General features: G+C 27.7%; 1 protein-coding gene and 1 long non-coding RNA gene across 7 annotated transcripts; one reads left to right on the top strand and one right to left on the bottom strand.

The window, feature by feature from the left end:
- Nucleotides 1–2964: 2964 nt before the first annotated feature.
- LOC140173625 (uncharacterized) lies at nt 2965–7562 on the top strand. Its single transcript, XR_011862912.1, has 2 exons — nt 2965–3127; nt 6200–7562. It is a non-coding gene; the product is annotated as an uncharacterized lncRNA (long non-coding RNA).
- LOC112803186 (NAC domain-containing protein 7) lies at nt 5784–11453 on the bottom strand. 6 transcript variants are annotated; one of them, XM_072198119.1, is made up of 5 exons: nt 11088–11453; nt 8694–8877; nt 7853–8127; nt 6402–6867; nt 5784–6309 (listed from the first exon to the last, which is right to left on the bottom strand). In XM_072198119.1, exons 2-5 carry the CDS (start codon nt 8851–8853, stop codon nt 6203–6205), a joined length of 1008 nt encoding a protein of 335 aa, XP_072054220.1. In that variant the 5' UTR covers nt 8854–8877; nt 11088–11453; the 3' UTR covers nt 5784–6202. The 6 variants fall into 6 exon arrangements, with proteins under 6 accessions (XP_072054220.1, XP_072054217.1, XP_025702486.1 ...); XM_072198116.1 differs by having other exon boundaries at nt 11095–11446; XM_025846701.3 differs by having other exon boundaries at nt 5784–6867; nt 11095–11453.
- Between the last annotated feature and the right edge of the window lie 468 nt (nt 11454–11921).

The following is an 11921-nucleotide window of genomic DNA, read 5'->3' on the forward strand; positions in this document are numbered from 1 at the left end:
AAATTGTTTTAGTGGTAATTAGGATCTAATAATAGTTTATAATAGAAAAAAGTATTCTTTTGCAACAATGAACCTATAGTAGTAGTTTGAGGTGTTCATAGATTAGATCATATCCATAAATCCACAGTATTTATCCGTATCTCATCTGTAATTTGTGGATATGATCTGATATGTAAGATGATCGGATTTGATCGAATCGGATCCACACTCTAATCAGATAGAAGTAAACATGTTTAAAAAAGTAAAAAAAAATTATTGAATTTTTTTATAAAAATAAAATTTTCTAATATTTTTTATTTTATGGATATATTTGATACCTGATCCAAACATAAAAAGTACGAATATCGAATTTGATCTAATGAGTTTAGTGCGGATTGGATCGAAATTTCAGCCATATCCAATCTATGAACATCCTTAACAATAATAAGTAAAAAATTATAATGATTATATCTTTAACTAAGAGGAAGTGCCAAAAAAAATCCGATTTGTGAACATCCCTAACAATAATAACTAAAAAATTATAATGATTATATTTTTAACTAAGAGGAAGTGCTAAAAAAAAGTACTAAATACAAAAATATTTAATCAAATATATATATATATATATATATATATATATATATATATATATATATATATATATATATATATATATATACTGTAATAATAATAATAATATGATAATTGTTTTATATATCACACAAATATAAACGTTTTTTCTGTGAGCCTAAGAAAGGTTTTTGTAAGTCCTTAACTTTGTTATCGATTTTTGTAGTGTTAGCCCTCATATTACCAATGCAATTTGATTCATATATAATTCGGATGATAAATTATTTGGTGATGTGTGCTTCCTTTTTTACTGTGACATACTTGTTTTTTTATTATTTTTATTTTGTACATTAAAAAATAACAGGTCCAATTATTGCCATAACATAGTAGAAGTATAGAAGTTTATCATTCTCCTCTAATGGAGGAAACAAAATTCTTTTCAATAGTTTATCTAATGTTTAGTAGAATAAAAATAAATTTTATTAGAATAAATTTTAGTACGAGTTTAATATTTTTATTCATTATAAAATATTTATAGAATTACTCGTAGATAAATTTTAGAAAAAAGAAAAAAAGCATGATTTTTTATTTTATTTTTAAATAATCCTTTATTTTTAATTTTAAAATAAATTTTAATTTTATCTTTTAATAATATTAATTTTTTACCGTATATAATTATTCAATTATTTTTTAATCATATATAAATAAATTACTCTTAATAAGACTTTTTTGTGTTATTCAATTATCTTTTTTAAAAAATAATTGATTATTAAAATAATTAAACTTTTCACAACAAAAATAATAAAAAAATATGAACAAAAAAATTAACCATCACGATAATTTTTTGTATTTTTATTCATATTTTAGTTATAAACATGAATATAATTTAATTATATTATTTATGAAATGTGACTATAAATGTAGATAAAATTTAGTTATATTACTTATATATAGTTTCATTGTGTTGTATTGTTTATAAAGTTATATTATAATTATGATAATAAAATTGTTCTGGTATTTTTAAATGTGTGACTAATTGGTAGTGTTAAAATATTACTCTTAATTATAAATAAAGTTTATAATTTAAAAAATCAAAGACTCAATTAAAAAGATACGAAAAAGATGACGTTAAAATATTCTAACTCTTTAAAATAAAAATATTCAAAATTCAATTAAAAATTATTTAAAATTTAAATTCAATAAAAATTTATATTCAATGTATTTTGTATTAAATATATTTAATAACCTATTATATTATATTGGTCGAAATTAGCTTTTATAATGTTAATTTTCTAATAACACTTTATTAGAAAAAAATATTTTTTCAGAATTTTTTAAAAACTAATTAATATTATATATTTTGTTACACTACATCTTGTTATAAAAAATTTATTTATCTCTAATGCTTATATTAAAAATGAAAACAAAATTTAAATTAGTGAATTTTAATCTACAATATATATATATATATATATATATATATATATATATATATAAATGTGATATAATTTTTTATATAAATGATTTTAAAAAAATCTAATAGTTAATTTATTATTTTTTTGGTTTTAGTCTAAATAAAATATTTTTTATTGTTTTTGGAAAGAAAATCTTTTTGAGAAATTTAATAATATGTGATAAAGAATACCGAATAAATTATATAGAAACTAATTAAAACATAATATAAAAATATCTTTAACAAAAGATGAAATAAGCGTCTTTATCTGAGTGGTCACCTAAATATAAATCTTGTAGTGATATGGTTAACAAAATTAACAAGATCCTAAAATTTTTTTTAAAATTTCTAAACAACCGCTTCTATTAGAACTCAACCTGAACCAAATTCTCATTATTATTAACTTATGTATTCAATAATACATATATTAAAAATTTGATTGAAAATGACCCAAGAACGAATTTATCCCATAAGAATAATTGTCGAAAATTTTTAGAAAATAAAAATTTATTATAACCAAATTGTCCTATCTAAAATTCTTTAAGACTCAATTTTGGTGTTCCGTCGATTATATTTTATCGAATCAAATTTAGTCATATGGATAAATAATAGAATGATGCTGGCGTTGATATAGTCCGACCAAAAAGGGAAGGGTAACCCTTGGTGTTGTTAAGCATGCTGATCTCTTTTGGTGAAAATGTAAATGTAAGTTGAAAGATGCATCATCATGATTAGGATGACGGGTGCACGCCTAATCATTATGTCGTCGTTGTGCTATCCAAATTCTTTTGATGGTTGACTCCGACACAAGAATCTCATGTGTCTCTCAATTTTGAATTAAACACACATCAATAATCATTGGTTGCTTAAGATTTTGTGTTTGTTTTTTTTAAGGTATTAGATTACATTACTTCTAGCTATTCCTATGTATATATATTAGCTAGCCTCCATCTATGTTTTGTATAACAGAACATATACACACCTGATGAGCCCTCACTCGGAGGCACTGTTTGAATTAATAATAAAGCATGCTGATCATCAAGCAGTTCAAGACATATACATATATACCTCCAAGTAGTGGAGAAGAAGCTAAGCAGATGGAGCAATCTTCACACACATACACAGGTATGATGATGATGAATAGAAATGCGAATATCACTATTTCAGATTATCCTGTATAAATCAGTTTAATATTCAAAGAAATGTGAATATTTGCCACCTTTTAAAAAACTGTATGTGGAGACCTTTGATTAGCTATGATTTTTGCTCAGCAAAATAAAACCATTTAAACGAAAATTTTGATTTTTTTAATAATTTATCCATGGTTAATTTACTTGGCATACCGGATTTTCTTTCACATTTTTACCGTGATTAATGTTGATAGTTTATTTTGCCGTACTATTTCTGTGGTTAACTTCACTTATTTTTTACATGTTGTCCATGGCCAATATGCACTATTTTACTTGGACAATTTTGCATAATGTTTTGCAACAATTGAATAATTCTTTTTCTTTTGTTTTTGTCATGTTCTTTCCATACTATATTATTATCTTAAAATATTTTCGGTTTTCGTGAGTTAGATAACCGAAAATATGAACAACGTGAACAACGAGCTGAAAATTTGGTCCAATAAAATTAAAAAAATACTATCAAATTACCCAACTAAAAAAAATTTTATTCAATAATTCAAAAATTTTAACCATTCATTATACCCTAATTTACCAAAGCATCAGCTTCTTCCCTAAATCCTCTGCCATTGTCGCCGTCACTTGGTCGCCAACTAGACCTCATCGTTAGTGTCAGAATCTCTTCAATGCCGCTGGTTTGTCAACAAAAACCCTCATTAGCGTCGCTCTCCTCCAGACCGAAAACGAACGGCGCCGTCGGGCTCTTCCTCGCCGTCATTGCTTGGCTTGCCACACACCGTCACCGGTGTTGCTCACCCCTGATTAAAATAATCATTCGCATACCTAATGAGTTGAACATTCAACATATATTTATTGTATATAACTAAACCCAATCCAATCAAATAATCATCCACATAAGAATTAAAATAACCATCAGCATACCTACTAAAATGACCATCCTGAACTGGCCATTGAAATAGCTTCACTGAAAGGTCGTGGTGAAAATAACACAACGACTAACACTGCTGCTACTCCCTCAATAGTTCGACAACTACCGACAGCGGCAACCGGTGAGAACCATGCAATGACTAACTCAAGTGAAAACTATGCAATGACTAACTCAAGTGGCCATTAATAAAGAAAATCACACAATGATTAATATTGTTGCTTCTCTTTTAACCGATACAGAGTAAAACTGTACAATTTTTATTGATCTCGCAAGAGGAGAATGAAAAGTAGTGCGAAAGCAACAGTAGCAGTAGATGAGCAGTTGGTGGGAAGCACGTTGGACTGAGTGTCGTAGGAGCAGCGAGGTGCGTCTAGTTGACCAGCGAATGTGGAGGAGTGTCGAGCTGAACGGCGGAGGAAATGACTGAAATGAACGATGATGTGAATGAAAGAGTAAAAGAGGGTTGAGATGAAATGAAAACTTGATGTGACGATATATTAAGAGGAGGTTACGTTGTCTAATCCTAATAATTTAAATTCAAAAAGTGATTATTCTAATAAATTATAAATCTAATTTTAATAACTAATTTAACCTTAATAAATTGTTATTCACATTTTGCAATATTTATATTATTTACCTATACTTTGTCTAAAATATTACTCTTTAAATATATGACTTTCAATACAGTACAAAGAGCACCATTAAAAAATAAAAGAAAATGTATAATATATTAGGCATATTTTGAGTAATTGATTATAGTACTTTAAGATAAAAATAGACATAATGGTCGAAAATATCAATTGTTTATATAGATAAGTCAGAAAATATGGTATCAAACTAGTTGAACTTCTCTACGATAACAAATAAGATTAACTTTAACATGGTTTAAACCAAATATAACTAATGATTAAACTAATAAGTTATGTGGTGTACCAAGTCTGATTAAATGCATAATACGTCATAAGAGAAAGTAAGTACTTTAATTACCATCATACTTTGATAGTAAAAAGTTGTAAAAAATTGTCATCTAAATTCTTAACCCGTTGAAATTGTTTCTCTAAATCTGTAATATGTTCTTGAGATGTCATTGCTAAAGCCTTTACCGTTTGCAATTCCAAAAATATGTTTAGACTTTCCAAAACTTTCGAGAAATATAACATTGCATGCTAAAACCGCGCACATGCCTTCCTTATTCAAAATCATAGATTTTTCCAATTGTATAATTTGAATGAACCAATACTTTTAAAAAAAGAACGGTAGCGCGTGTTTGATTTTGAGGTAATTAAGATTTAACTATCTTTGCCATGCACATCATAAATTAGTAAGAGTTTAAAAATAATTTAATAAAAGGTTGTGACGTATATATATATCTTTGTCTGCTGTAGAAAAATTTGATGGTATATTTACTAGCATATAATTGCCTACAATAATTTAGCCCTATTTTATAAGCTGCAAAAAGAAGAAAGAAAAGAGAATATCTTCAATAGCTGTGAGATTTTCTGTTAATTAGCTTGAGTGACTGATATTCTAATATACATATATATTCTTAATTTATTAGGTGCACGTACATATATGGAAATTGAATCCTTGCAAAGATCCGCTTACAGTTCAATTTGAAAAATGCATACCATAAGAAATTTACAATTGTGGCTATTTCAGGTACAAATGATCAGTGCATATTAATTTAATTTCTACGATAATAATATTTGCAAATAAAAATTAAGCTGTATTGAACAAATAAAATAATATTTAATAACACTCATCACAGAACTCAGCTCGTTATGTTCCACCAACATCATTCACTCACTATATGTATAGTAAATAAAGCTCATCATCTATAATACAAGTACAAATTATTTACTATATATAGGCTTAACTCTGGTCTCTGGCAATTGATGAATTGCCTAAATTATATTGGTGAAAAAATACATACAGGAATAATATATATATATATTTGCATTCTTCTGTACAGCCCAATAATTTGGTCTGATCTTTTTCATAAGATTTTCAACATTAAACTGTAATTTCCTATAATTAGTATGCGTCTTTTCTTTTCTTTTTTATCTCAGGTAGTTATCATACTATATATATTATAAAATATTTCATGATGATGACTTCCAGAGATCAATCTGAGAACTTGATGTGGAAGTTGAAGCAGCATATTCCTGATGAGAAATTTGAGGCCTCCTTGATGATGATGAAGATGACGATCCATTTGCCAGCATAGCAATCTGTTGAGCCACATGGAGAATTGAAGCATCAGAATAACTGTTTATTACTTCTTTGGAAACATTATTATTGTGGTTGTGGCCATCATCATCACCATGACTCATGAGCTGCGACGCAACGAATTTATCGAGAACTCGCCAATCGGTTACTTGATCAAGATGATAATTGCTGTTGTTGGAATTTTGTTGTTGCAATAGCTGATGAGGATCTTGTTGTTGCAAGAAGGGGCTAATTCCAGCATTAGGGCTTTCAAGCTGAGGAAGTTGGAGGAAGTTGTTGTTATTATCAGCAGCGTCGTCGTGACGTGGCATGTTCATGTTGTTGTATTGCATTGGTTGATGGAATTCCGGTTTGCAGGGTAATTGTAACTGGTGATGGTTGTATGAAGAAGCATAATGGTTGTTGTTAATTATTGGTGGCTTTATTGGGGATGAAGATTCAAGATCTTGCATGAAGGGAACTTGTTCATCGTACCAAGAACATGGTGAATCATAGTCTCCAATTTTCCTCACTGTTGCCATTTTCTTCTTGAACACTCTACATACAACCCACCCTTCTTCCTGTTGCAGTTAACCCTAACTTTGTTAGGAAATTAGTGCAAAAAACAATTCATCCTCAATAATGAGTAAAATTTATTATTTTTCACTAGTAGTTATTTAATAATATTTAAAAATATCAACTAAAAATATATTATTAAATTACTAGATAAAATGTATTAGGCTATTGATTAAAAATACTAAAAAAAATTAAATTTTGCTAACTTTTAAATTTTTCTGTTAAGAAAGTCTAACATGCTTGTTGCATTACAAATTTATAATCATGGATTTAGCTAAAACATTTTTTAGGAAAATATTTAAAAGAATAATCATAGAAATTTTTTTATTTATTTAATATATTAGAAAGAATTTTTTTCAATAGCTTTTAGTATTTTCTTTAAAGAACCTACCTATGAATTTCCTATGCCATAAGTTAAAAGATATCAAAATGAAGAAATAGAGGGAATTCAAGTTTTAAGGCCTTGATGAAGAACCTACCTATGAATTTCCTATGCACTATGGACATTTGGGTATTGGGATGTCTTTAGCTTTCTAAAACAATGTAAGTTTTATTGATTTTATAAAGGGTAATGAGTTAGTTGAGATATACGGTTAGCATAGTTTCTTTAAAGATCCTTTTCTTTCTTGGACAAGCTTCAGCTGCTACTCCACATTGCTATAGCTAAATCAATAGAGTTTTACAAACTCTCAATTCAATACTTCTCTCACTTGCATTCTGTCTTTCTTTATGCATTGCTTAATTTATGAGTTCATCTCTCTCTCTCTCTCATTTAATTTTGATGTATTAATATAATATGTTTTTTTTTCAGTTATGTAATCACATTTTTTTTATAATATGTAAGGGAAGACATGTGTACAAATTTTTTATATTAAGAGTGAATCAAATTATATATATATATATATATATATATATATATATATATATATATATATATATAATGAAATATGATAATCAATTAGAAAGTAATAATTAAATAAAGAAAATTACCGGAGCAGTTCCATTTTCATTGGTTTCAAGGCGATACTCATGCATGATCCAATCAGACTTGTGGCCATTAGGAGCTCTTCCTTTGTAGAAGACAAGAGTCTTTCTCATTCCAATAAGGCAATGCTGCTTTGAGTATATTGCTTTATCTCTTCCCGTGGCTTTCCAAAACCCTGCTTTTGTTGCCCTATTCGTTCTTGTTCCTGTTGGGTACTTCTTATCTTTATGACTGAAGAAATACCAGTCATTTTCTTCATCGCTTCCTATTTTGCATAGTTCTGCAGTATCTTCAAAACACTTATCAAATCTCACTTCATATTCTCCATATATACTATCATTTCTATGATCATGATTGCCACGACACGCTAAGTTACGCTACTTTTTACTGTGTTTAATTTCAGCAAAAACACGTGAATATATAATGCCATATCTAATATATAATAATTCAAAATATTTGTGAAATAATACATGTAATCTCGTGAGACAATCGTTGTAGATTTAACCATTTGAGTTTTAGGAATAATTATTTGATGATATAATATTAGAATTTTTATAACCTAAAAATTTAGAATTTGATTTTTCTTGATTTTGACAAAAAAGAATTTTAGTATAAAGCCAATAAAAAAAATATATGCCAAAAATTTACACAAACTTAAAATAAATTTTTGTATGAGAAGATATATTAAATATATAATTATTCATGTGTTTTCTCCAACTACCTATAATTTTTTGGAGGAGTGATTCTATCACAAGATAACGTACCATCCTTATGTTTGTTTCAAGTGTGTAAAGCTAATTAAAATCCAACCACATTAACAAGGCTCTCATATTTATATATATATACCTTGAAGATCCCATGGCTCAATTTTATAGAGATCAACGTCTTTGATGACATCTAGATCAATCTTTTTGGATGCTACCTTTTTCCTAAGGTAGTAGTCAACTAATTCTTCATCAGTCGGATGAAAACGAAAGCCTGGAGGTACGTGGGAGAAGGTGTTCATGTCGCCACCAAAACAACCAAAAACCTGTATTAATAGGGAAGACAACAACAGAAAACGAAAACAACATCACTTTTCATGTAAAAAATTTTAGCAAATCTTTTTTCAAGTATATGGAATGAATAATGATGCTACATATATGCATTTACATTAAGGACATTAAGTTACTCTTGAAATGATGTCAACAGTAATCTATGCATGCTTTAAAAGTTAAAGATCAGAGTTAATTATCTTCAAAGCAACATTATGTAAGAATAAATTCATATTATTGGTACAAAAATGGTCCAAGCCCAAAACAAAGGAGCATATTTAATGCAGATTGTGTTTATTTTGATAATTAAAGAGCAAAGAGAGAGAGAAGGAAGAGTCGTAGTTTTTCATCGCTTAGACACTACGTATACGCGTTACACAGTTGCTTCGTTTCAATATACATCTAATGAACCTCATATATAAAGCAATGAGATTGATAATAAGGAATCAATTATGTTAATAAATAGTGCACGATTAATGGAAAGTCAAGTCAAGCATATACATCATTCAAGTAATAAGAAGGCAGTACATCTGTTAACCCAAAAACTAAATACATATAAGAATGTTATCACACATCCCCTTTATATTTACTTTTTTTTTTTTTATTTGGGAGTATATCATATCGTAAAGATTTATGTGCAGTTGTTTTTACATAAAATTGATAGTTAATAATCGTTAAATAATTTAACATATTTAATTAAATTATTATTTAATAATTTTTAACTATTAATTTTATATAAAAATAATTACATGCAAATTTTTATCATAACTTGTACACATGCAATTATAATTAGTTGAAAGGAATAGACAAAATTGGCAGTTATACATAGCTATTTCTTTTACCTGTGATTTGTGTTATTTAACTACTTCTGTCAAAAAATTAAATTAACAAAAAAATAACATAAATAATTATATCTCTAATAATTTGTATAGATTACAACTTTAAATTTGCAATCAATCAATTTGATTATACATAGACAATCTACCCCAAATAACTTCATCGTATTATATTATACTATATGATACAGTTAAGTTATAAAAAATTACACATATATATTTTCTCTTTTATATATCTACTCTCTCCTAAAATTATTTGTTTTAAAAGTTTAAATTAATAAAAATATATAAATAATTATATTTTTAAAACACTCGTATATACAACTCTAAAATGTACATACCATAACTTGGATCCACTGGATCCATGAAATGATAAAGAAGGAACAAAGAAACTAATTAAAAAGGCCCCTTACTGTATATATGAACATAAAACACCAACATAAAGCTATATATACTACTTAATTAATTGGTTATATATATATAACTTTACGTTACAAAAAATTTTACTCAATAATATCAAGAGAAAAATAAAATGTTGCTCGTTTAATTCTTGCTTAAAGGAAAAGAGAAATGGAAGTACGTTGTAACACACTATGGAGAAGGCACACTGCTTTTTAGAATGCAATTATGGAAGCTGAATGATGTTGTAGGATATGTATGATATAGCACTAAAACATGTTACTTTATTTCATAGCCTCTTTAGGTTGTAGAGCACTCAAAGTGAGTCACATTTATTCACATAATAATTGTGTAAATAAATAGCACAAAATATATACCAAGCAAGCACATAAGGCAAACACTTTCAGCTTGTTCTGTTCCAAAAAGATTATTGGAGAAAAATATATATACATCAATTGCAGAAGAAAAAAGACGTGTCTGAAGAAGGATATCATGAAAATATCATAGTCGTTAGGTACAAAACCAAATTCCGAAAAAAAAAAGGAAAACAAGAAAAATTAAAATGAGAGGGAGAGAGAGAGAGAGAGCATGTGATTTGGAGTTTAGTGATATAAACTCCGACCAACTGAAACACCGAGAGATCAAATTAAAGTGTGGTCAAAGATTTTTATGCAGGTGACATCAAGCATTTGACTAAGAGAAGGTTCTTTCTGTCTTTTAGTTGTCTTTCATATTAATTATTTTGGACTTTTGTTAATTAATAGCCTTCACGAGTTATTTAATTTTTATTCATCGATCCACACCATCTTCAAACTCTAGTGATGATCGATCTAGAAAAACATTCACATGACACTAGCTAATACATATACCAATTGTAATAGATCAAAATATGTGCAAGAAAATAATAATAATAAAAATAGTAAAAAAAAACTAGATAGATGTAGAGAATTAACAACACTTGACAGAAGAACCTTGAACCTTGATCTATGTTGCTCTTTCCCCAAATAGAATCCGGTAGCGATCTAAGTAAACACGCACTAAAACTTGGTTTTGATGGGAAGTTATTGATAATTGTTGAAAGGCTTTTTTGTAGTGACACTACAATTTGTGGAATGGAAAGAGAAGCAGACAAGAAAACAGCACTGAAAGAAAGGTAATTAAGCGAACAAAAGAACAGAGAGACAATAAGAAAAGTAGTAGTAGTTTTTGTTATGAATATGATCCTCGGAAATTGAACTTGAGAAAGAGAGTGAAGATCAGATCCCGAGGATTTTGGTGATAAAGAAAAAAAAAGTGAAAAAGGTTTGAAGAACGGAGAAGATGAGAGAATAGGAAGCAAAAGGAACAATAAGGAGATGAAAACTATATATAGCAAGGTATTATGATAAGATGAAAGGTAACCCTAATAAAATAAAATTTAATAAAATATATATGAGTTATGTTATGTGAACACTAAAATCAGCCACTAAAATCAACTATCAGAATAAAATATATGTTAAAATATAAATACACATTGAAAATAAATTAAACCACATATATATTTATACACAAATATATTAGTGACTAATTTTAATAGCTAATTTTAGTGTACAAATAATATTTTTGAATATATATTATATGTGTGTGTTGTGTCGCTCCCCTAAAGTTGGCTTGCTAGATTGTAGGAAAAGCTGAGTGAGAGTGTGAATAAGGGTGGCGCTATGCTTAAACGCCATCAATCTTCATAGAGGTGATGGTGTCACCATCTAACTCCATTATCTACCACCAACTCATACAGAATATATATAAGTAATAATTATATGTAG

The sequence above is a fragment of the Arachis hypogaea genome, chromosome 1 (genome assembly GCF_003086295.3).
Source record: "Arachis hypogaea cultivar Tifrunner chromosome 1, arahy.Tifrunner.gnm2.J5K5, whole genome shotgun sequence".
Taxonomy (NCBI): Eukaryota; Viridiplantae; Streptophyta; class Magnoliopsida; order Fabales; family Fabaceae; genus Arachis; species Arachis hypogaea.

Coding starts and splice junctions, on each gene's coding strand:
- LOC112803186 (XM_072198107.1), bottom strand. CDS start 8,853: ATGAACACCTTCTCCCACGTACCTCCAGGCTTTCGTTTTCATCCGACT. Junction 8,137..8,693: donor TGAGCCATGGGATCTTCAAG/GTATATATATAT, acceptor AGTGTTTTGAAG/ATACTGCAGAACTATGCAAA. Junction 6,868..7,852: donor ATGAAAATGGAACTGCTCCG/GTAATTTTCTTT, acceptor TAACTGCAACAG/GAAGAAGGGTGGGTTGTATG.